General features: G+C 32.3%; 1 protein-coding gene across 3 annotated transcripts in view; it reads right to left on the bottom strand.

Annotated features, from left to right (window-relative positions):
- Positions 1-5,810: 5,810 nt before the first annotated feature.
- Positions 5,811-27,870, bottom strand: part of LOC141549101 (lipoxygenase homology domain-containing protein 1-like) — a 598,160-nt gene continuing 576,100 nt past the window's right edge. For all 3 annotated transcript variants that reach the window (XM_074278423.1, XM_074278432.1, XM_074278441.1), the window contains exons 46-47: positions 25,955-26,195; positions 5,811-5,937 (exon numbers count right to left, since the gene is read on the bottom strand). In XM_074278423.1, coding sequence (XP_074134524.1) covers positions 5,934-5,937; positions 25,955-26,195 — 245 coding nt within the window. In that variant the 3' untranslated portion in view covers positions 5,811-5,933. The remainder of the gene's footprint in view (positions 5,938-25,954; positions 26,196-27,870) is intronic.

The raw sequence follows: 27,870 nt of genomic DNA, 5'->3' as shown, positions 1-27,870 counted from the left end.
CCAAAAAGTAAAGTTAAGAAAGTGAGATGAGTGTAGCCAATGCAGAGCTGAAGAATTGAACAAGAACTGAGGGATAGTGAGATTGGATTCATAGTGAGGATAATAAACAGGAATAGGAGTGAAGGTAAGAAAAAATGTTCAGTCAATGTACAATTGATGAGAATAAAGAACAGGATTAGGAGTTGTAAGACAGAGAGAAATGTGAAATGATAGATTGATTGATCCATGCCCAGTCAGAATGAAATGTATTCTTTTCCATTTCTTCTATAAGAATGCAAACTCCTTGAGAATAGGGACCATTCCTATTTTTTCACATTTATTTTAACATCAAAAAATACTTTTATAAAACAAAGTAGTACACAACAAATAATTTTGGACTCAAAGTTTTAAGCTAGACAGGGCAAAAACAAAATATCAAAAGATAAATTCCTCAAGGTGGATTTAATCAATGGCTTCTGTTGCTTTCATTTTTCTCCTTTCTTCTGTGTAGCTCCTTTATGGTCACTTTTTTCCCCCTAGAGTTCCTTAAGGAATTAGACTTGATGGAGAAACTTGTCAAAAGGTAAAGTTAGTCTATGTCTGTAAACATGATGACAAAATAGTTACAAGACCTGTAACTTTGAGTCAACAATCATGTTGAAGAGGGTAAAAAAGGCAGGAAAGCCTGCTATTAAAAGCCATCCTTCTTAGCCTCTAGTGACAATGCTTTTGCTTTAATGAACAGGTTTGGGCAAACAGGCAGTTTTGCAAGAGTAGAGTACAGAAAAACACAAAATGAAGGCTCTCTATTTCTGCAAGTTTAGAAAGTGTTTTTCTCCCATAAACAATTAGCAACTTCTTTCATTTCTATGTGTGTATGGGCATGAGAACTTCTTCTCAATATATTGAGACACTGATTAATTATTGCTAATGTGTACATGAAATAATAGCTATTAAAGAGACTTGGAATAAGCATCAATCAATCAATTAGCATTTATGAAGCATCTATTATTTGCTAAGAATTATACCAGGTGATACTGGAAATAAATATAAAGAAGAAAAAAATCATCATTGCCCCCAAGAATCTTATTCTAGCTGGGGGAGACACCATGCACACATATAATTATATACAAAATGGCTACAATGTGATTTTACAGGGGAAGCTCTAGTAAATGAGAGTATCAGAAAAGGACTCATGTTGAAAGCCACACTTCAGCTAGGCATTATGAAATAGAGAGGCAGATGTAGCGTAACGCTGGAAAAACTGAGGCAAGATAGAATTAGAGAGTTTAAATATTTTATTTGGATTTCAGAGAGGGAGAGAGAGTCTGGAGGCAGAACAGAATCCATTCTGCTTCCAGGGATGAATTAGACTTCCCTTTCAAAGAATCCAGCATGGAATATAAGATTCCAGAGATTCTTTATAAGACTTTAGTGATTTAACAGAGGAAGAAGTAAGTAGTCTAAATAGTCCCATTTCAGAAAAAGAAATAGAAAAAGCTATTAACCAACTCCCTAAGAAAAAATCCCCAGGACCAGATGGATTTACATGTGAATTCTACAAAACATTTTAAAAACAACTAACTCCAATGCTATATAAACTATTTGAAAAAATAGGGATTGAAGGAATTCTACCAAATTCCTTTTCTGACACAGACACGGTACTGATACCTAAACCAGGTAGACCGAAAACTGAGAAAGAAAACTATAGACCAATCTCCTTAATGAATATTGAAGCTAAAATCTTAAATAAGATATTAGTAAAAAGACTTCAGAAAATCATCCCCAGGATAATACACTATGATCAAGTAGAATTTATACCAGGAATGTAAGTCTGGTTTAATATTAGGAAAACTATTAGTATAATTGACCATATTAATAATCAAATTACTAAAAACCATATGATCATCTCAATAGATGCAGAAAAAGCATTTGACAAAATCCAACATCCATTCCTACTAAAAACGCTTGAGAGTATAGGAATAAATGGACTATTCCTTAAAATAATAAGGAGCATATGTTTAAAACCATCAGTAAACATCATATGTAATGGCGATAAACCAGAACCTTTCCCTGTAAGATCAGGAGTGAAACAAGGTTGCCCACTATCACCATTACTATTTGATATTGTATTAGAAATGTTAGCCTCGGCAATAAGAGGCGAGAAAGAGATTCAAGGAATTAGAGTAGGAAATGAGGAACTCAAACTATCACTCTTTGCAGATGACATGATGGTATACTTAGAGAACCCCAAAGACTCTGCTAAAAAGCTATTAGAAATAATTCAGAAGTTCAGCAAAGTTGCAGGATACAAAATAAATCCACATAAAACCTCAGCATTTTTATACATTACCAACACAATCCAATAGCAAGAGATACAAAGAGAAATTCCATTCAAAATAACTGTCGATAGTATAAAATACTTGGGAATATATCTACCAAAGGAAAGTCAGGAATTATATGAGCAAAATTACAAAACACTTGCCGCAAAAATAGTCAGATTTAAATAATTGGAAAGACATTGAGTGCTCTTGGATTGGCCAAGCGAATATAATTAAGATGGCAATTCTCCCTAAACTAATCTATTTATTTAGTGCTATATCACTCAGACTCACAAGAAACTATTTTAATGACCTAGGAAAAATAACAACAGAATTCATATGGAACAACAAAAGGTGGAGAATTTCAAGGGAAATAATTAAAAAAAAAACTTAAATGAATGTGGTCTAGCTGTACCTGATCTAGAACTATATTATAAAGCAATAGTCACCAAAACTATTTGGTACTAGATAAGAAATAGACTAGTTGATCAATGGAATAGGTTAAGTTCACAGGGCAAGATAGTGAATAAAAATATCAATCTAGTGTTTGACAAACCCAAAGATCTAACTTTTGGGACAAGAATTCATTATTTGACAAAAACTGCTGGGAAAACTGGAAATTAGTATGGCAGAAACTATGCATGGACCCACATTTAACACCACATACTAAGATAAGATCAAAATGGGTCCATGGTTTAGGCATAAAGAATGAGATCATAAATAAATTAGAGGAACATAGGATAGTTTACCTCTTAGACTTGTGGAGGAGGAAGGAATTTGTGTCCAAAGGAGAACTAGAGATCATTATTGATCACAAACTAGAAAATTTTGATTATATAAAATTAAAAAGTTTTTGCACAAACAAAACTAATGCAAACAAGATTAGAAGGGAAGTAACAAATTGGGAAACATTTTTAACAGTTAAAGGTTCTGATAAAGGCCTCATCTCCAAAATATACAGAGAATTGACTTTAATTTATAAGAAATCAAGCCATTCTCCAATTGATAAATGGTCAAAGGATGTGAGCAGATAATTTTCAGATGATGAAATTAAAACTATTCCCATTCATATGAAAGAGTGTTCCAAATCACTATTGATCAGAGAAATGCAAATTAAGACAACTCTGAGATACCACTACACAACTGTCAGATTGGCTAAGATGACAGGAACAAATAATGATGAATGTTGGAGGGGATGTGGGAAAACTGGGACACTGATGCATTGCTGGTGGAGTTGTGAAAGAATCCAACCATTCTGGAGAGCAATCTGGAATTATGCCCCAAAAGTTACCAAAATGTGCATACCCTTTGACCCAGCAGTGCTACTACTAGGCTTATACCCCAAGGAAATACTAAAAAAGGGAAAAGGACCTGTACGTGCCAAAATGTTTGTGGCAGCTCTTTTTGTAGTGGCTAGAAACTGGAAAATGAATGGATGTCCATCAATTGGAGAATGGTTGGATAAATTATGGTATATGAATGCTATGGAATATTATTGTTCTGTAAGAAATGACCAACAGGAGAAATACAGAGAGGCTTGGAGACACATTAACTTATGCTGAATGAAACGAGCACTTCAACAATGATACTGTATGAAGATGTATTCTGATGGAAGTGGATATCTTCAACATAGAGAAGAGCTAATCCAATTCCAATTGATCAATGATGGGCAGAATCAGCTACATCCAGAAAAGGAACACTGGGAAATGAGTGTAAACTGTGAGCATTTTTTTGTTTTTGTTTTTGTTTTTCTTCCCAGATTATTTTTACCTTCCAACTACAATCCTTCCTTTGCAACAACAACAACAAATTTCAGTTCTGCACATATATATTGTACCTAGGATATACTATAAGATATTTAATATGTATGGGAATGCCTGACATCTAGGGGAGGGGATGGAAGGAAGGAGGGGAAAACTTGGAACAGAAGGGAGTACAAGGGATAATGTTGTAAAAAAAAATTACCTATGCATATGTACTGTCAAAAAAAGTTATAATTATAAAATTAATTTAAAAAAAGACTTTAGTGATAAGGGAGAACAAAGACAGGAGGGGAAGGGGAAAGGTAGAGTGAGCACTTGACATTCTGATAAGTTGGGAAGGACTGGAGCCATGATGTCTAAAATAGAAGATCTCCCCCTTATCTGTGATTAAACATTTACAGTTTATAATCTTAGAGTAGCCATCCCTAAGTTATACCAGTCCTAATGGTTAGGAAGGGGGTGGGGGATTGCAACCAGGGGAACTGACGCAGAACAATTCAGAGAAACTGAGGTAGTACAATTTAGGGAAACTGAAGCAGGATAATTTAGGGAAACTGAGGCACAAAAATAGCACTTCCCAAGCATGGTGACAAGTCAGTGGAGAGGAAAAAAAATGAAAATTGAAGACCATCCAGAGGAAGCATCTAGGATAATGAAATGCCATAAGATCATGCCATATGAAGATCAGGCAAAGGAACTGGGAATGTTTATCCTGGATCAAAAAAAAAAGCCTTAAAAGGGAAATAATACTTATATTTGAAATACTAGTGCCATCCCCTCTGAGATTACTTTTAATTGGCATATATTGTGAATGTATCTTGTTATTAGATGTTATCTTACCCATTAAAATCCAAACTCCTTGGGGACCTTAAATATATCATCCAATCTTTGTATTCTCAGTGCTTAGCACAGTACTTTGTAAATACCAATTGCTTAAAATTTATTTTTGACTTACTAACTGAAAGATTGTCACATGGAAAAATTACTATATTTGTTCTGTTTACTATTAAGGTCATTATTAGAAGCAATAAGTAGAAGTTGCAAAGAAGCTAATTTAGTTGTAGTATAAGGAATATTTTTCCTAATAATTAAAGTTTTTCAGAAGTGAAATAGATTGAGAACATAGTAGATTTGTCTTTCCCAGATGTGTTTGAGTTAGAACCAAATATCACTTTTATGACATATAGTGTTACACAAATATTTTTCAGATAATATGTTTTTATTATTTGAAGTGTCTTTTAAAGATTGTTCTTAGATTATATAACTTCTGAGGTTCCAGGCAACTTTGAGCCTCTGGGATTCCTTAACAGTCTTATTTATGGTGAAGTTTTACTCATTGGGCCTTTTTGCTGCCTACAAAAAAAGAACAGTACAACCTCTAAAATTGTGATCAATTTAAACAAAGGTTTGAGTCATCAAGTGGTGATTTATTTTAGCTGTCAAAACTCATTTCTATAGTCTTGCATGACTCAAGGTTGTAAATATTCAGAGATGAAACATGCATACACACACACACACACACAAAGTGCATTTTGGGCAATGCTGTAGATACCATTTTATTTTCAATAAGGATTCACAATAAAATGTATTATTGTGCATTAAAGCAGTTAATTTGTCATAGCTCTCTACTACAGAGTAAGCTCTGTAAGGCCACAAGTCCTTTTGTGACTGCTCTTATGTCCTCCAAAATGAATATGCACACAATAGGCCTTTAAACATATTTATAGAATGGAAAGTAATTACAAACCTGATGAGAAAGCACAGCTGGCTGTAAGAACTGGAAGTTCAGCCACTGTGCATCCTTCAACATTGGTGAAGAGTTGCAGAAAAGGGAATTCCATGCTCTCTTTGTTTTTCTTATGCTGAAGTTTTACCTAAACAGATCAAAAGGAAAACATCAAATTATTCACTAGTCATTAGACTTGCATAGATCAGTTTATGAGACAAGTCTACAGATTTAATGAACTAAAATAAGTTCTTTAGTAAGTGTTATGTTCTATTTTGAATGACAATTCTCTGGTGATGTCACTATAGCTAAATAAATATAGATATAGATATAGATATATAGAAATATATATAGATATATGTAGAGACAGAGACAGAGAATGATACAGTAGTTGAAAATTTGAATTTCATACTTTTTCTTTAAAAACAACCACCAAAAAAATGGATCATATTTCCAGTAGAAATAGGAAAGGTAAAATTAAGCTAACCAAACAGAGAGGGATGCATCTAAAGCTTAAAGCTGCAATCATTTTTGATTATTAAATAATGACTTAAATAAAGTACTTCATTTTTCCCCCTCAAGTTTTCTTGGCATCCTGAATATCTTGAAAGCACATACAATTTAATCTTATTTATGGGAATGCTAAAGGTTATGTGACTTTCAAGCATAGGGAAATTCTATCAATACTTTTTATTTTTAACACACATTGCTTTATGAATCATGGGGAGAAATATCAGAGGGAAACAGAAAAATCATAGGAGAGATTTAAAAAAAAAACAGAAAAAAAGAAGTTAACATAGTGTCTGTTGATTTACATTCAGTCCTCCTTAGCTCTGTTTCTGGATGTTGATGGCATTTTTTTTTGCCTAAAGTCTATTGGGATTACTTTGGATTACCGAATCACTGAGAAGAACCAAGCTTTTCATAGCTGAGTCATCACACAGTCTTGCTATTATTGTGTTCAATGTATTCCTGGTTCTACTTGTTTCACTCAGCATCAGATCATGTAAATCTTTCCAGGCTTTTTCTAGAATCAGCTTGTTCATCATTTTTTATAGGACAATAATATTCTATCACCTTCATATACCACTACTTGTTCAATCATTCCCCAAATGATGGGCATCTATTCATTTTCCAATTCTTTGCTACCACTAAAAGAGCTGCTATAAATATTTTTGCACATGTGGGTCCCTTTTCTTCCTTCTTTGGAATACAGACACAATAATGGCACTGCTGAGTCAAACAATATGCACAGTTTTATAGCAATTTGGGCATAGTTTCAAATTGATCTCCAGAATGGTTGAATCACTTCACAACTCCACCAACAATGCTTTAGTGGCCCAATTTTCCCACATCCCCTCTAAAATTTATCATCATTTTTTCCTATCATATTAGCCAATCTGAGAGGTATAAGGTGGTACCTCAGAGTTGTTTTATTTGCATTTCTCTAATCAATACTGATTTAAATCATTTTTTCATATATCTATAGATGACTTTAATTTCTTCGTCTGAAAATTGTCTGTTCATATCTTTTGCTATATCCAATATAAATTGGGGAATGACTTATATTCTCATAAATTTGACACAGTTCTTTATATATTTTAGAAATGAGACCTTTATCAGAAACGCTGGCTGTAAATATTTTTTCCCAGATTTGTAGTTCCCTTTTAATCTTATTTCTGTTGGTTTTGTTTGTGCAAAACCTTTTTAATTTAATGTAATCAAAGTTGTCCATTTACCTTTCATAATGTTTTCTAGTTCTTCTTTGGTCCCTTCTCTAAAGATCTGATAGGTAAATTATCCCTTGTTTGCTTATAGAGTCATACTTTATGCCCAAATCCTGTATCCATTTTGATTTTATTTTGGTATAGGATGTGAGGTGTAGGTCTATGCCAAGGTTCTGATATATTATTTTCCAGTTTTCCCAGCAATTTTTGTGAAATGATGAGATCTTATTCCAGAAGCTGGAGTTTGGGAGTTTTTCAAATACTAAATTGCTATTGACCTTGATTATTGTTATGTGTATCTAATCTATTCCACTGATCCACCACTCTATTTCTTAGCCAGTACCAAATGGTTTTGATGACTGCTACTTTATAATGTAATTTTTACATTTGGCATAGGAAAATTCTAATGAGATGAAGCCCTTTTATAAATATAACTAGGAACTATTACTTAATAGACAAGCTCCAAGAAATTATTTGAAGCAATTGAAGTAACTTGTTCAGGTCACACAACTTTGTATCTAAAACAATATTTAAGTCCAAGTTTGACAACAGAAATTTGAAGAAAATACAAAGTTATTCATGACATATTTTTAAGTTTAATCTGCTTGTTACATTTTTCTACCACTTTTTTAAGTCTTAGTAAATCAATAAAACAATAAATCAAGTCCGTATTTGAAATTTTTGTCAATTTCTGAGGTATAAATGATATATAAGTGAACATGAAACATTTGGTTCACAAACCAATTTGAGTTCTCTCTGGCACATTTTGAATCCAGATCTTTCCAATTTATAGTCCAATACTCTACTCACTATGACATATTTTCTTTTAAATATTTATTGACAATTATTATTTTAAAATATTAACAAATATGGATGGCAATACAGTAGCTAGACATATTATTAAAATACATTTTACATGATATGTTTCTTTGTACCACATAACTGGTAGATAAAAAGCTAATATTCCCTGCCTGGATGGAGTTTCTAGCTTATGATAATACAAATTAAATTCATATAAAGCCATTTACCAAACATAGAGAGTTATGAATGAATGAAGATTCAGAACCAGTGTTTTACATTTTTTTTTTCTGTCTCATTCTTTGTGTTGTAGAGGGAAAATATAGAGGGCTCTCATTTGCCAAGTATTCACTATTCAAATTACTATCCGTATAGTTAGTAGTTTGTTAAACTAAAATGTAAAGTGGAGAATGGTATATAATGCTATTATGCAATTTAGTTATCCAAATTATACCCAAATAAATAAATACACAATTATTTCTTCATTTTAAAAATTAGCACATAGTTGCAATTGTATCTTAATTTTTTTTAGTAGAAAATAAAGTAAGCTTACTTGAATAAAATAGAGAAAGAGAAGATCAATGAATTGGGCTTGCAACTTAAAAAGCTAGAAAAAGACCAAATTAAAAAACCCCAATCATATACTAAAGTTGAAATTCTAAAATTAAAAGGAGAAATTAATAATATTGAAAGTAAAAAAAAAACTATTGAATTAATAAATAAAACTAAGAGTTGGTTTTATGAAAAAACCAATAAAATAGATGAACCTTAGGTAAATCTGATTAGAAAAAGGAAAGAGGAAAATCAAATTGTTAGTCTTAAAAATGAAAAGGGAGAACTTTCCACCAATGAAGAGGAAATTAGAGAAAAATAAGGTGCTACTTTGCCCAACTTTATGCCAATAAATTTGATAACCTAAGTGAAATGGATGACTACCTCCAAAAATATAGACTTCCCAGATTAACAGAGAGGAAGTAAATTGCTTAAATAGTCCATTTCAGAAAAAGAAATAGAACAAGCTATTAATCAACTCCCTAAGAAAAAATCCCCAGGATCAGGTGGATTTAACATGTGAATTCTACCAAACATTTAAAGAACAATTAGCCCCAGTGCTATATAAACTATTTGAAAAAATAGGGAATAAAAGAGTCCTACCAAATTCCTTTTATGACACAGACATGGTACTAATACCTAAACCAGGTAGGTTGAAAACAGAGAAAGAAAATTATAGACCAATTTCCCTAATGAATATTAATGCTAAAATCTTAAATAAGATATTAGCAAAAAGACTACAGAAAATCATCCCCAGGATAATACACCGTGACCAAGTAGGATTTATAACAGGAATGCAGGGCTGTTTCAATATTAGGAAAATTATTAGTATAATTGACCATATTAATAATCAAATTAATAAAAACCATATGATCATCTCAATAGATGCAGAAAAAGCATTTGATAAAAATCCAACATCCATTCCTATTAAAAACACTTGAGAGTAGAGGAATAAATGGATTTTTACTTAAAATAATCAGTAGCATCTATTTAAAACCATCAGTAAGCATCATATGTAATGAGGATAAATTGGAATCATTCCCAATAAGAACAGGAGTGAAATAAGGTTGCCCATCACCATTACTATTCAATATTGTATTAGAAATGCTAGCTTTGGCAATAAAAGTTGAGAAAGAGATTAAAGGAATTAGAGTAGATAATGAGAAAACCAAATTATCACTCTTTGCTGATGATATGATGGTATACTTAGAGAACCCCAGAAATTCTACTAAAAAGCTATTAGAAATAATCCACACCTTTAACAAAGTTGTAGGATACAAAATAAACCCACACAAGTTATCAGCATTCTTATATATCACTAACAAAATCCAACAGTTACAAAGTTACAAAGTGAAATTCCATTTAAAGTAACTACCAATAGTATAAAATATTTAGGAATCTATCTGCCAAAGTGAAAATCAGGAACTACATGAACAAAACTACAAAACACTTTCCACACAAATAAAGTCAGATTTAACCAATTGGAAAAATATTAAATACTCTTGGATCAGGTGAGCAAATATAATAAAAATGACAATGCTACTTAAACTAATCTATTTATTTAGCACTATACCAATCAGATTCCCCAAAAACTGTTTTAATGACCTAGAAAAAATAACAACGAAATTCATATGGAAAAACAAAAGGTCAAGAATTTCAAGGGAACTAATGAAAAAAAAAAAAAAATCAAATTAAGGTGGCCTAGATGTACCAGATCTATAAAGTAGCAGTTATCAAAATCATTTGGTATTGGCTAAGAAATAGACTAGTTGATCAGTGGAATAGGTTAGGTTCAAAGGACAAAACATTCAATAACTTTAATAATCTAGTGTTTGACAAACCCAAAGATCCTAGCTTTTGGGATAAGAACTCACTGTTTGACAAAAACTGCGGGGAAAATTGCAAATTAATATGGCAGAAACTAGGAATTGACCCACACTTAACACCGTATAACAAGATAAGGTCAAAATGGGTTCATGACCTAGGTATAAAGAATGAGATTATAAATAAATTAGAAGAACATGGGATAGTTTATCTCTCAGACCTGTGGAAGAGGAAGGAATTTATGACCAAAGAAGAACTAGAGATCATTTGATTATATCAAATTGAAAAGTTTTTGTACAAACAAAACTAATGCAGACAAGATTAGAAGGGAAGCAATAAACTGGGAAAACATTTTTTACAGTCAAAGGTTCTGATAAAGGCCTCATTTCCAAAATATATACAGAATTGACTCTAATTTATAAGAAATCAAACCATTCTCCAATTGATAAATGGTCAAAGGATATGAACAAACAATGTTCAGATGATGAAATTAAAACTATTTCCACTCATATGAAAGAGTATTCCAAATCACTATTGATCAGAGAAATACAAATTAAGACAACTCTGAGATACCATTACACACCTGTGAGATTGGCTAGAATGACAGGGAAAGGTAATGCAGAATGTTGGAGGGGATGTGGGAAAACAGGGACACTGATACATTGTTGGTGGAACTGAGAATACATCCAGCCATTCTGGAGAGCAATTTAGAACTATGCTCAAAAAGTTATCAAACTGTGCATATCCTTTGATCCAGCAGCATTACCACTGGGCTTATATCTCAGAGATTTTAAAGAATGGAAAGGGACCTGTATGTGCAAGAATGTTTGTGGTAGCCCTCTTTGTAGTGGCCAGAAACTGGAAACTGAGTGGATGCCCATCAGTTGGAGAATGTCTGAATAAATTGTGGTATATGAATATTATGGAATATTATTGTTCTGTAAGAAATGACCAGCAGGATGATTTCAGAAAGGCCTGGAGAGACTTACATGAACTGATGCTGAATGAAATGAGCAGGACCAGGAGATCATTAAATACTTCAACAACAATACTATATGATGATCAATTCTGACAGATGTGGCCCTCTTCAAAAATGAGATGAATCAAATCAGTTCCATTTGTTCAATAATGAAGAGAACCAGCTACAACCAGCAAAAGAACTTTGGGAGATGACTATGAACCACTACATAGAATTCCCAATCCCTCTATTTTTGTCTGCCTGCATTTTTTATTTCCTTCATAGGTTAATTGTACACTATTTCAAAATCCAATTCCTTTTGTATAGCAAAATAACTGTCCATATTGTCCTTATGTCCATATATACATATATCGTATTTTACTTATACTTTAACATATTTAACATTTATTGGTCAACCTGCCATCTGGGGGAAGGAAGGGGGAAAAGGAGGGGTAAAATTGGAACAAAAGGTTTTGCAATTGTCAATGATGAAAAATTATCCATGTATATATCTTGTAAATAAAAAGCTATAATAAAAACTGAAAATAAAGTAAGCTTATGTTTAAAACTTCTTCAAGAGAGGATTCTAATATAAATTAAATGCTATATGGTATAAATTTCTAATACCTATTTTTCATATAATTGACTTGAAATTACCTTTTTGGATAACAATATTTTTTGATAAGAAAGATCTTGTGTATAGTAGTATATAAATCATAGTTAACTTCATTAATGGAGAAATTCCTTCCAAAGGTACAGAGAGCACCATCTATGTCTTCATCAACTGTTGCTTATTTTTTTCCATGCTCTTCATAAATCTACTATTTAAAATTCTGGGCATCTTTTTCTAGGATTTTTAACATCATTTTCCTACCACAATCTTTCCAGTTTTCTTGTAGTTGATGTCCCTCCAAATATGCTGATATGCAATGGCTTCTTTACTTTTCCTCTCACATGACATGTAACACCTTGACCGTAGGTATTTTCATTACCTGTCCTTCATTCCTAGAATACTCTTCCTCCACATTTCTACCTTCTGGATTCCTTCAAATACCATTTCAAATCCCACCAATCTTCCTTACTGTTAGTGCCTTCCTGCTGTTGATTATTTCCTATTTATCCTGTATACTGCTTGTTTGTACATAATTTTTTACATATTATCCTTCCCAATAGACTGAGAACTGTGATTTCCTTAGGAACAGAGACTATCATTCCCTTCTTTTTGTACTTCCAGGATAATGCCTGTCACAAAGTAGGCACTTAATAAATGTTTTCAACTTACTACTTAATTTACTTTTTCCCTCTTTTGTTCAAGCCAAATTCTTTTGACTGGATGTGAATATTATTTGTGATGCAATTGACACAATGCTATCTGCCAAAAGGAACATGTGCAAGACTTCACTATATATAGAAAATCTATATGACACGTGGACTTGACTTGGTATTGAACAACTTCAAAGGCAAATGCATTTGGTGATCATGTCTCCATGTTTATTTCTTGCTCAATATAATTGGAAGGTCATTAAACAAAGTATCTATTGTTGCATCTATCAAGGAATTTTGTATGACTTTAATATATACATGGATGACATTTTGTTGGAGCTGAGGTTTTAAGTCTGCATTGATCCTAAAAAAAATCAATATTTTTTGAAAGGCTACAAACAATAAACATAGTAGGATCTTGTATTCACTGCACATTTCAGTTTCTTGTGTTAATACAAGAATGTGGTATACTGTAAAATACTGTGAAAACCTGACTTTTCATTTCATACTTTTAAGGGAAAATAGTTTCAATCATACATGTCATTTCATTCCTTTGCAAGCTTCCCATTGTGCTTTCTTTCCCCACCCTTTCAGCTTAAGACCTGCCCCTTTAAATTACTAAAAGAACTGAGACCATTCCCCTAAAGGAACTCTTTCCCCATTCGTCACATCTTATATCACTCAGATATCTTTCCTCATAATCTCTCTCTTCATTCCTATCTTGAAGAGATGGTTCTGCTCCTTTTCAAGGCAAAAACTTTTACAAGAACCCTTGATATCATTTTTTTCCCAGCAGATTGCCCCCATAAATCTCATTCTACTTCTAATCTTCAAAATCTCTTTCTCTCTATTGACTTCTTCCCTTCTGCCTACAAACATGCCCTTGTCTCTTGCATTCTAAAAGAAACAAACAAACAGCAAAACAAAATAATACAAACAAAAAACCCTCCCTAGATCCAATCATACCTACAAGCTACCATTCTATGTTCCCCTCTCATGGTTATATTATTTGAGATAGCCAACACTATTCAAACAAAATTAACTATAAGGGATATGTGAAGAAAGATGCTATCTATATCTAGAAAAAAAAACTGATAAATACAAGCATTTCTAGAATAACTTTCAAAAATTTATAATTTTACAAAACCTTTTTGTTTCTATTATAGTCACAGTATGGAAAGAAAAAAGAAAAAATGTACATGATAATTTTGTTGTATATTTAAAGCCATAGGAAATTGTTCATAGTACATTTTCAGTTTCATATACAACCTTTTTTATTATATTGTATTATGAAAATGCCTCATATTCCATGAATTAGAAATAAGTTTTTAAATAATTAAGAGGACTTAGATTCAAATTTAGCCTTAGACACTTAACACCTGTGTGACCCTGGGCAATTCACTTAACCCTGTTTGTCTCAGTTCCTCATCTATAAAATGAACTGGGGAAAAAATAGCGAACCATATTTTGCTCAAGAAAATTCCGTGTTGGAGCAGTTACAAAGAGTCAGAATCAGCTGAAAATGATTGAACAACAAAAACGTGTTTCCTTCCTATCTACTTATCATTCCTATGCTATTTTTTTCCTATGTACTATTTGATCCAGAGACTTTCTTGCTGTTCCTTACACATGATAATCTGACTCCTGGTTCTATGCAATTTCTATACTCTATTCCATGCTCTTTTTCCTTATTTCCATCCTCTTAATCTCTGGCTCTCTCAGCTCAAGTCCTAAGTTCTGCAATTGGTATTTCTTGGTCAAACCATGAAATCCTCCCTGCTCTGCCTTAAGTGACTAGTACTTCCTTTTGTGATTGCCTTCCTTTGGAACTATATTTATCATATATATTTTATATCATATATATTGTACACACAGAAATACTAATGTTTTCATATCATTTCTCCTATTAGAACATGAGCCTTGCAAGGGCAGAAGCATATTTTTGCTTTTCTTTGTATATACTTAATAAACATTTGTTGACTTTTAACTATTGAGTATATAGGTTATTAGTTATTGACTGCTTTTGGTAGGTAGTAAAACTATGAATGTATCAGTTATTGGGGCAATTAGAGGGGGACATTTCATGGATGACGAATGTGGTTGTGAATGGAATCTGATGTTATGATATCAAACAAAAAGACATTACAGGGTGGGAAAAGGATTTTATTGGGAGAAGATGAAAGTGGAGGTATAATGGGACAAATTAGACCACAGAAGAGGCACAAAAGACCTATTCCATTAGAGAGAAAAAAGGAAGGGAGATGAGCATTGTATAAAGCTTGATCTCATGGGTTTTTACTCAAAGAAGGAATAACTTAGTCATGTAATTGAGTAGAGAAATCTTACCCTATGAAAAAGAGGAGAAAAAGGAAAGAAAATGGAGAGCCTGGATAAAAGGTAGGATAGAAACATTAGGAGAAAGATATAAAAGAAGGGGGGTGATAGAAGATAGAGCAGGTAGTGAGTGGGGTGGGATAAAAACAAAACACAACTAAAAAGGGACAGGGTAGAAAGAAAGAACAAAAGTATACATAGGGGAAAAATAGGATGGAGGGAAATCCAGATCTGATAATCATAATTATGAATGTTAATGGGATGAACTCTCCCATAAAATGGAAGCAAATAGCAAAATGGATTAAAAAACAGAATCCTGCAATATATTGTTTATAAGAAACTCATTTGACACATAGAGACACATAACAGAGTAAAGCTAAAAGGCTGCAACAGAATTTATTATGCTTCAGATAAAGTTAAAAAAATTAGGGGTAGCAATTCTAATTTCAGATAAAGCAAAAGGAACAATACATGTAATTAAAAAAGAAAAGGAAGGAAAGTACATCTTGATGAACAGTATCTTAAACAATGAAGTAGTGATGATAGTAAATGTGTGTGCACTAAGTGGTAGAGAATATAAATTCCTAGAACATATATTAAGTCATTTTCAGGAAGAAATAGTAAAACTACACAAGTGTGGAACCTCAACCTTTCCCTCTCAGAATCAGAAAAATATAATCACAAAATAAACAAAAACAAATTAGGAAGGTTAATAGGATTCTAAAATCCTAGATATGTTAGACCTCTGGAGAAAATTGAATAGAGACAGAACTGAATATACCTTTTTCTCAGCAATACATGGCACTTACTCAAAAATTCTTCACATATTTGGGAACAAAAACCTCACAATTAAATGCAGAAAGGCAGAAACAGTAAATGTTTCTTTTTAGACCACAGTGCAATAGAAATTATATTCAATAAAGCATCAGGAATGCTAAAAACAAATTGGAAATTAAATAATCTAATTCTAAAGAATGAGTGGGCCAAATAACAAGTCACAGAAATAATCCATAATTTCATCGAAGAGAATGACAATAATGAGATAGCATACCAAAACCTATGGGGTGAAGCAGTTCTTAAGGGAAATTGTATATCTTTATGTTGTTACATGAACAAAATAGAGAAAGAGATCAATAAATTCAGCATGCAACTAAAAAATCTAGAAAAAGAACAAATTAAAGCCCTCCCAATAAAATACCAAATTAGAAATTCTGAAACACAAAGATAAGATTAATAAAATTGAAACTAAGAAAACTATTGAACTAATTAATAAAACTCAGAGTTGATTTTATGAAAAAAAAAAAAAAACAAACAAAATAGATAAACCTTTGGCTAATTTGATTAGAAAAAGGAAAGAAAAAAACCAAATAACCAGCATCAGAAATGAAAATGGTGAACTTAGCATCAATGAAAAAGAAAGTAAAGCAATAATTGGGAGCTATCTTGCCCAACTCTATGGCAGCAAGTCTGACAATCTAAGTGAAATGGATGAATTTTTACAAAAAATATAAATTGCCCAGATTACTAGAAGATGAAATAAATTACTTATATAGTCCCATTTTAGAAAAAGAAATTGAACAAACAATTAATGAATTCCCTAAGAAAAAAAATTTCCAGAGCTAGATGGATTCACAAGTGAATTCTACCAAATATTTAAAGAACAATTAATTCCAATATTATGTAAACTATTTGGAAAAATAAAGAATGAATACTGCCAGATTCCTTCTATAATACAAATATGGTACTGATACCTAAACCAGGAAGAGCCAAAACAAAGAAAGAAAATTACAGACCAATCTCTCTAATGAATATTGATGCAAAAAATTTAAGTAAGATATTAGCAAAGAAATTACAGCAACTTATCAGCAGGATATCAGTAGCACTAAGATTAAGTGAGATTTATAACAGGAATGCAGGACTGGTTCAATATCAGGTGATTTATTGTCATAATCAAGCATATCAATAACAAAACCAACAAAAATTATATGATAATTTCAACAGATGCCAAAAAGGGTTTTGACAAAATGCAGCACCCATTCCTTTAAAAAAAACACTATAGACTATAGGGATAAAGGGAGCTTTCTTTAAAATAATGAACAGTAGCTATCTAAAACCAAAAGCAAATATTATTTGTGATGGAGAGAAACTGGACACATTTCCGATAAGAATGGGGATGAAACAAGCATGCCTGTTATCACCATTCTTTTTCAATATTGGATTAGATATATTAGCTTTAGCAATAAGAAAAGAAAAATATTAAAGGAATATGAATGGGCAATGAGAAGATAAAACTCACTCTTTGTAGATGACACGATAATCTACTTCAAGATTCCTAGAAAATTATCCAAAAATCTACTGGAAACAATGAACAACTTTAGAAAAGTTGCAGGATATAAAATAAGCCCACACAAATCATCAGCATATCTACATATTACTGACAAAGCCCATCAGCAAGAGATAGAAAGGAATTCCATTTAAAATAACTATTCACAATATAAAATAAATAATAAACCCAGGAACTACATGAAGACAATTACAAAACATTTCTCACACAAATAAAGTCAGATCTAAACAACTAGAAAAATATCAATTACTCATGGGTAGGCTCAACTAATATAATAAAAATGACAATTCTACCTAAATTGATCTGTTTATTCAGTGTCATATGAAATGAACTTATTTTCTAATTGGTATTTTCCATTCTTTCAGTTAAATTCAGAAAAACTGCTTCAACACTCTCAAAATTTTGTTGCCCTCAGTTTGGACATGTCTGTATATACCAGTTTGGTTTAACTATTCTTCCTATTTTCATTTTCATTAGTGCCATTATTATTTAATAATGTACCTCACCAAGCTGAGAAAACAAAGTTTCAGTGTAGTTAATAGAATTAAGGAAGAAAATAGATTTTTACAGAAAGATGGGCAAGACTTTTTTTTGTCTGTATATTGTTCTTGCAGATTTATCCTTATGTTCTCTTGGGGGTGTTATGACTTAATTGAATGTCATGACAAACTTTCTGCAAATGAATTATATATTTTCATCACCTCTTATTGTTTTAAAAGGCAATTTCATAATCAATTGCATAGCATAGTACTAGAATATAGATTAATTGAATTTCTTTACGTTAGTTAAATTCCCACAGTGGATGGTGATTGTTCATGTCAAGGTAAGTTCTATTATCAAAAATTTTATTACTAATAGGTTATTTGAATAGGTAAATTTGGAACTCCTTAATTGCATGCTTTATTTTTTCATTTTTTCCATTTCTTCTCATTTGAAACTGATTTGAACCTTTTAGCAATAAAATAATAATATGCATAAACAAGTAATTAAAATCACTCCAATATTAATAAACATTTATGATTTTTTTACTAGTAACAATATACACATTTATAATGATGTGGTCAATTTTATTGTGTTTGTGATTTTGTTCTGTGTTCAACCTGTTCAATGCAATCCAACATAGAGTATAGTAGACTGAGATCTGGACTGGGAGCCAAGAACATGTAGGTACAGGTTGTCCATTTGATACATAATGGCTATATGACCCTGAATAAGTCACTTAACCTCTCAGTGCATTAGTCAATTCTCTAAAACTAGAAGTTTCTAAATTGTTCTGATCTAATTTAGTAGGGAAAGTTTCTCTCCAAAAGATCTCTGTATCAATGAAACATGGATCTGATTGCTACTTAGTAAGTATAAATGATAAAAAAATGTCAGTAGGTTGATGGAATTAAAGGATACATTGGGTTGTTAGAAATGTAATTAGTCAAGAAGTCATCAATATTTGCAGAACTTCCACAACTTGCCCATAACTGCATAATTTTGGAGAGAGGGAGTGAGGAGAAAAAAAAGTAGATATAATGAAACTTAACACATGGTCACTGACCTCATAGAGTTTCAAATCTAGTTGAAATTATAGAAGATTGACACATATAAAAATTTAGAATGCTTTCAAACTTTTGAGAATAGATTAAAAATAGTAGTGGTGGGTAAATTAAAGAAATCCTATTAGGATGGATACCATGATAGGGAAATAGGGTCAATAAGCAAGCACATTAAACTAAGTAATGCATAATATTCAAAGAGAAGTGAATGGTATTATTCTGTTAAGCATTATGGAGAGTAGTTAGGTAGTATAATGGATAGAGCAATGGGCCTAAGTCAGAAAGCCTTATTTTCCTAAGTTCAAATCTAGCCTCAGTCACTTACTAAGCTATATGATCCTGGGCAAATCACTAAACCCTGTTTGCCTCAGTTTCCTCATCTGTAAAGTGAACTGGAGAAAGAAATGGCAAATCCTCCAGTATCTTCACCAAGAAAACCCAAAATGGAGTCATAAAGAGTCAGATACGAGTGAAAAATGACTGAACAACAATAACAACAATATTCATGAAAGGAAGAAGTATAAACATATGCTGAAATAATATGCCATTGATTTCATCTATCTGATAGCAAAAAAGATATACCTATAAATTAATACTTTACTGTGTCTTCCACAATGAAAACTTCCAATGATTATTTAATTTTCTCCTTTTTTCTCATTCTCTATAACTATCCGTTATAAATCATGTGATCAAAGAAAGTTGGTGAGAATTATGGAGAGGAAATAGCAAACTCAAAGAAGAGCACTTTTAAACCATCTGCTGGCTCCCAGGAGAATAGGAACTACTTAACCTGAGATTCTGTAGGAACCTCTGGGAAGATTATTAAATAGCTTCATTAGTCATATCTAACTCTCAGAGATAGAGGTTGTGGAAACCCTGGTTAAAGGATCTAAAGCTAGAATGGAAGTCAGATTATTAGCCCTACTTTTTTTTTCATTTCTTTCTTTTTTTTTTTATTAATAGTTTTTATTTACCAGATATTTGCATGGGTAATTTTACAACCTTAACAGTTGCCAAACCTTTTGTTCCAATCTCTCCCCTCTCTCTTCCCCCGCCCCAGATGGCAGGTCGACCAATACATGTTAAATATGTTAGAGTACAAATTAAATACCATATATGTATACATGACCAAACAGTTGTTTTGCTGAACAAAAAGAATCAGACTTTGAAATAGTGTACATTTAGCCTGTGAAGGAAATCCAAAATGAAGGCGGACAAAATTAGAGGGATTGGAAATTCTATGTAGTGGTTCATAGTCATCTCCCAGAGTTCTTTCGCTGGGTGTAGCTGGTTCAGTTCATTACTGCTCTTTTGGAACTGATTTGGTTCATCTCATTGCTGGAGAGGGCCACGTCCATCAGAATTGATCATCATACAGTATTGTTGTTGAAGTATATAATGATCTCCTGGTCCTACTCATTTCACTCAGCATCAGTTCATATAAGTCTCTCCAGGCCTTTCTGAAATCATCCTGTTGGTCATTTCTTACAGAACAATAATATTCCATACTATTCATATACCACAATTTATTCAGCCAATCTCCAATCGATGGGCATCCATGTAGTTTCCAGTTTCTGGCCACCACAAAGAGGGCTTATTGGCCCTACTTTTACAACTATGATTAAACATTTATGTGAATTTAGGCATGTCCCTCCTAGTATCCTTACATTATTTATCATTTTACCTCACTAATACTATGTGCTCTTAATTTGAAAATCACTTTCTTGATCCTGTTCACTTCACATGCACATATTAAGAAAAGTGTTAGAGGTGACAGATAATAAGCAGTGCCCCAATGAGTTCTATTGTAGCCAAAATATTTATACCCAGATGGTGGTATGTGGCTTTTGATTTTCCACCTAGAAACTTACTAAGATTTTCCTTCACTCACCAGTGTCTTGCAAGTTTAAATCACAGTAATCTTGAAATACAAACCACAGTAAATCCTCAACCCAGAAATTTGTTCCAGACTAAAGATGGCTGAGAATATTACCAGGGCAATTGCCAAAGATCACAAAGCTATATACTAGAAGTGGAATTGAACACATATCTTTCTGACAATGAAGCTTGCCATCTAATTAATATTCTATATTCATGCTCTCACCTTAAGGAGAAGAAAACTTTGTGAGAAACACAGGGGAGAGCTGATTTTAAATGTTGCCTCAGATACTTAATAGTTCTGTGATCCTAGATCAGATATTCAATCTCTATGACTTTAGCTTTCTCATCTGTAAAATAGGAATAATAATAGCACTGAAATATCAGTGTTCTTCTGAGCTTCCAATGAGATAGTATGTGTAAAACAGTATTTGTAAATCTGAAAGTTCTGAGTATATGTCAGATATTGCTATTAGTAGGAAGATTCCAATCCAACATAAGAATGAGAGTGGAAGCTATAACTGTCCCTAATTTTTTCTAGATTCTTTTTGCTTTTCCAAACTTATTAGACCCTACTAACTGCCATATACTCTGTGATTCACTGTGACTGAACTCCTTACTGTTTTTCACATGTGATGTTCCATCTCCCAATTCTAAAGCTTTTCATTGAATTAGAACTCACTTCTCTTATCCATCTTCTCCCTTCCCTGATCCTTCAAGTTTTACCTGAAGATCCACCTTCTACAAAAATCTTTCACAATCATTTTTAATGTTAGTGCCTTTCCTCTGAAATTGTTTCCCATTTATCCTGCATATATCTTGTTTGTATTTATTTGCATGTTTGTCTCTGCAATAAGTAGGCTGTCAGTGTCTTTAGAAATAGGACTTTTTTTTTAAACTTTATTTGTATCACAATGCTTAGCATAGTGCTTGGGTAACATAATTGACAAATAAATGTTTATTGATTTGACTGAGTGAACTTCAAAAAAGGAGAAATTACTGAATCATAGTGCTAGAGAAAAAGTCTGTAAGTAGCCATTAGAAACAAGGAGTATTACCATTTATTCACTATACCCAGTGAGAAAGGGGCATGAATAAAAAATGCAACCAGTTAATTAATTAGTCAACTAGAATGTATTATGCACCTACTATGAATCAGACACTGTCCCAGCATGAACATATGCTGGAAAGTGAGTTCAGGGAATCTATTTAATTAGGGGGAGCCAGTTCTTAGAGACTGTAAGAATGAGGAACGATAAGTAAAAAGGTTTAAGATGACAATTAGTTTGTAGTTGTAGAGCAGGTATTTCAGGGAATATAGTAAAAGACCTGGGAAGCTTTAAAGTGAGTCATTAATGAGATTAAGGGGGAGAAGAAGTGGTCAAAGAGTAAGAAAGAATTGGATTTGAACAATGGCAATTTTTGTTGTTGTTGTTGTTGTAGTTGTTTTTGGGTTTTGTTTTTTTGTTTTAGAGATTCAGAATCATTTGAATAGGGAGGGAATGTTAGTTTGGGAGCAGTATGGGGGCAGACAAATGATGTGGAGGAAAAAAAAAGTTAGAAATTAACACACACTAGAATGGATGCTGAGGGAAATCAGAAAGCCTTATGAGCAGATACATGGACTCATAGTATAGTAGATGCCTAGAGTATGATGGGACATGGCACATTGTATACAAGCAAGCTAGCTAGAATAGCTGAGCCATAATAAAGGGGAGAAATGTTTAAGAAAAGTGGAAATATGGAAAGATATCAGGTTGAGATAAGCTTTAAATGTCAGATGGATGAGCTTATATTTGATTCTAAAGGTCTCTGGAGTATCTTGGGTGTGTATATATGTGGGGATAGGAATATCAGCATGGGAGAGGAATAACATGGTGAGGTGAACTTTTTAGGAAAACCACTTTGGTCATTATACAGTTTGGAATGAGGAGAGACTTGAAGCAGGGATTGCCATGACAATGGTATTGCAGTAGTTTAGATGAAAGATAATGAGGGCTTGAGTAGCTCTGGGAATAGAAATAAGAGGACATAGGAGAGAAATGTCAATAAACATTTGTCAGGGAGGGAGAATGAGGTTATTTGTTTTTTTTCTCCTCCTATATTCTACCTACCTCCCTCATTTTGTATAGGATCCTCCATGACTATTATCCTTTCTCATCTTCACTTTTTGGAATACTGAGTTCCCTTCAAGAAACAGTTCAAATGTCATTTCTTTCAGAGGTCTTTCCTGATTCTGCCTGGTGTTAGTTTTATTTTTCCACACATAAGTACTTTACTTCATTTCTATTTTGCATTAATTTTTCTGTATATTTTCCCCTTAGTAGGATGGAATTTCCTTTAGGACAGGGATGTTTACATTTATGTCTCTGAATCCACAGGACTTAGCCATAATACCCATTATATAGTAGCAATCAATATTTATTTAATAACAGTGCCAATAGCACTTTTTGGTTGGCTTGTATAGAGCTTTTTTGGTGGGCATGGGGATATTTAACAAGCTTTCTACATATTCACTTCCCATGTGACATATTATCATGTAATGCAAAGAGCTTCTGGTCTCAGGATCATGAAGTTTGGTATGAATCCCAGCTCTCTTTTTGCATAATTCCACTTAACCTCTAGGAGACTCAGTTTCTCCAAAGGTAAAATGATTGGAATTGACTTGGATGATCTCTAAAGCTCATCTAGTTTTAATTCCTATGACTGGTTCTGACTCATTACAATGGACTTCCAAAAAATTTCATAATGGTCTGTTTACGATTCTTCTCCTTACCCTGGAGATCATACCTTCAAATGAACTATTTTTTAAAAGAAAAAAAAATATATACTTAAGAATAATATTACAGGTGAAATTCAGGGGTTTTTTTACAGACAAAAATGGGGGAGACACAAAAATAATAAGGTCTACATTTTGACTAATGTAAAAATGTTTATGCATATTTTCAATGACAAAAGGAATTCTGTCTTTAAAGAAATAAAGCTATTTTTTTTCTCAAAATGGATAACTTTCTGGGAGGTGATAAAGTGAAGGCTAAAAGGAAAAAGGGAATGTAAGAGAAAAAATATATCAATAAAAATGAATTCTAAAATAAAACTATATGAATCTGATTTATATGTTTTAAAGTCAAAGTAATGCCAATTCAGTCAGTCAGTCAACTACTGAGCAAAATATCATCTATCTTAATGATATATTATGTGATTCATTTCATTACAAGTAAAAAAATGAGAAGAAATAAATTTAAGAATAATCACTAATGCAACTGTTTTTGGTGTCAAATATATTGTTAGGAAAAATGTTATTAAATTTATATGTGTATATATGTATATATTGAGGGAGATAGGGAAAGAAACATTCTTATTTACAAATATACTGTGCATTTTTTCTGTCCTAAATGCTTGATGTTATCAAGACTATATAAAACACTCCCAACATCCCATTAACTTGGGTGAATGTATTCATTTCAAAAAGCTTTACAGACAATTAGCTAATTCTTCCCTGTAGGGTTGCAAGAAAAGATGATAGTAATATTACTGTTCAGCTCTTCAAATCTGACAATAGAGACAGCAGGAGGCATCGTACATTGTCTTGAGAAAATCTACCATGTTTAACAGTTCCAGGGAAGGGCAATGCCACATTGAACTGTCTTCTGTGAATGCCTTTGAGAATGAATTATCATCATTCTGGTGGTTTCAGGAGTCCTTTTCCTTTAACCTGCCTTTCCATCACAGTACTTACTTTCATGGAGGGCTCAGAACAGTTATTCATCAGCAAATTTCACATCTCAACATATAACTTCTACTGAGCTTCCTTAGTCTGAGATATTTAGTGTAAAGTTGACCAACCCACCAAGTGCAGATATCTTTAAAAGAGAGAAGGCAAAAGTGAAAAGTCTTGTTAAATAATGGCTACTGTTTGTTTAATCATGATTGCTACCATCATTTGCTATTGTTAAGGCAGGTAGCTTTCTACTTTTGTGACAATGAAAAGGGCATAGTATACTCTTAATCAAAAACAAAGCTTCTATCTTAAGACTTTTTTTTTTCATTTTGGAAAGAAATGGAAGAGACTCTATTGTTGCTCCATTGTCAGAGTTTTGATGTAATTTAAGTCTTACACTTCAGTATCTTAGACATCAATGTCGTTTTTGTTACTCATTTCTCCTTTAGCACATTTTAGTGACATATTTTTTTTGGGGGAGGGAAAGACTACAGGCCTGTTTTGAATTATAAGTGCAGAATACATAAAAGTCCATTTAGAATTGTTGAAATAATGTCTGTCATGCTTACAGAATCATTCTAAAATTGAAATAGGGAAAAAATAAACATGAACTAAAACACTGAAATATGAAAAGAAATGTAGTTACCTATTGGTTATCTTGTAGTTAACAAAATTCTTACTTTCCAAATGGCATCTAAGAAAGGAATAGCTTTATATTGCCCTTGAAATCAGGGGTGACAAGACTCTTAGCTGCTCACATTATTTTTCAAAATTAAAAAAAAAGGCTTACAGTATTGGATATAAGTGAACTATATTATGTATATATATATATATATATATATATATATATATATATATATGTGTGTGTGTGTGTGTGTGTGTATAGATATGGATATGTTTGTGTGCACACAGACACATATACACATACATTTAATATCCATCTCTAATAGATGTAAATAACCTTAACTCCACTAAGAACTTATACTTTTTTTTTTTATTTGCAATATATATGTATGGGTAATTTTTCAGCATTGACAATTGCAAAACCTTTTGTTCCAACTTTCCCTCTCCTTCCCCCCCCCAGATGGCAGGTTGACCAATATATGTTAAATATGTTAAAGTACAAGTTAAATACAATATATGTATACTTGTAGGAACTTAATTTATACTCTAATGAAAACAGAAATCTGAGTACATAGAGATATGCTTTAGTAATTTTTACCTCATGGCAATGCCAGACTTGCCATCTTCAGCATCTTCTACTTGCAAACGTACTTTCTTTATAACTCCATAATTTCTGTCCATTTTCATTATGGTCCTAAAGACTTGAGCCCTTCGAAGTGAGCCTTTTGGAAATATGACTGGTGGATAAGTGCCTCGTTCACAGCATACAGTGAAGGCCATTTTAGGGCTTATGCAACTGGACAAAACATTACTAGTCTTTACAGTGATATCCCAAGTTCCTATGTATAGAAAAATGAAGATATAAAAAAAATCATCAAAATTGTGGAACCCCCTATAATTCTGAATTTTCAATAGCTCTATACTAAATAAAAATTTATAAAAAACAAACATAATCTCTATCTTATATGATAAGCTATCCTTTAGAAAATATATGGCAGAAAAAATGAGATGACATTGGCTCTACCTCACTCTGCAATCATTGCAAACTTGGATTTTCTTTTCAGATTAATTTTTAGAGTTTATTTATGTTCCACTGTATTATAAAATAACTATATACTCAATTTGCTTTGTATTTTTTTCTGAGTGAAGAATATGATCTTTCCTCGCAAGATAAAGGAAAGAAAAAATTAGCTTTAGTGTTAAGGAGTTCCATAACATCAAAAATAATCTATTCTCTATTTTTAACATGTTTCTATCTGCTATTTTAAAACAACAACAACTATATTTTCCTCTTCAGGAAGCTTTATTCAATTGAGTAGATAATATATCCATCAATCAGACTCCATAGATTCACATTCTCTTAAAAGAAGGAAGGAAATGGAAAATTAAAATATGACAAATAAAGGTTAAAAAAACACAAAAGTTGAAAACACATATCATATTAATATGTACATGATAATATTTATGCTTAAGGTGGTGTGCAATGTAATTGGCACAAAATATAAAAAATTAAATTTATTGACATACAATAAACTTTATAACATTTTTCCCATTTAAAGAGTTTTATTTACCAATATGTCCTCCTTTTAAAATACATTTTGGCACTGAGTTCTCAAATATTTAATTTATCATGGTACTACACTTTTAGTGCATTAGATATTAAATGCGCCTTTGAGAAACTGAATTTTTCAGATATCTTTGAGTAAACTTCATAGATTTTCAATGTAGTTTCAGTCAGTAATGTTCCAAGTTATTTATTCCATCTCTTGGTATGATGCATCATATGGGGGTAAGGATATTTTTCAGTATTTTATCTCCACTTAGGGATTCCTATAATCCTGGAATAATTCTGCTCAGTAAATCTAGACCTAGATGGATATATATATGTAGCATTCTCTATCTCTGTGTGTGTGTGTGTGTGTGTGTGTGTGTGTGTGTGTGTGTGTGTGTGTGTGTACAATCAGAGCTTATCATTTCCTCACTGGAGGCAAGATTTCAAGAACTATATAGGCTCAAGAGAAGATGTTCTTGGGTACAGGAAGTAAAATTCTCCAAAACACTTTCTTGAGGAGATTAAATAGATGGATAGATAGACAGTTAGCCAGACAAATAGTTATTCTATCTATGAGTGTGTTTGCATATGTGTGTGTGTGTATATATATATATGTATATATATATCATATTATATTTCTGTATGATAAAGATGACCAAATCTTACAAACACTGATACCTCTTAATCCAATAGATTTAGTAAAGCTTTTAAAGAAAAAGAAAGGAAAGAAGCATTTATTAAATGTCTACTATGTGTCAAGCACTATGCTAACTGCTTTACAAATATTTAATTTGACAGTCACAACAACACTGGGAGGTAATTGCTATTATTATCTCCATTTAAGAGTTGAGGAAACTAAGACAAATTGCTTAATTCACTTACCCAGAATCATTCAGCTAATAAATATCTGAGGTCATATTGGAACTCAGGTCTTCCTAATTCTGGGGCTATCCTTCTCTCTA

Source organism: Sminthopsis crassicaudata, chromosome 1, assembly GCF_048593235.1.
Source record: "Sminthopsis crassicaudata isolate SCR6 chromosome 1, ASM4859323v1, whole genome shotgun sequence".
NCBI lineage: Eukaryota > Metazoa > Chordata > Mammalia > Dasyuromorphia > Dasyuridae > Sminthopsis > Sminthopsis crassicaudata.
The sequence above is the reverse complement of the archived record's forward strand: the minus strand, read 5'-3'. Positions and strand labels throughout refer to the sequence as shown.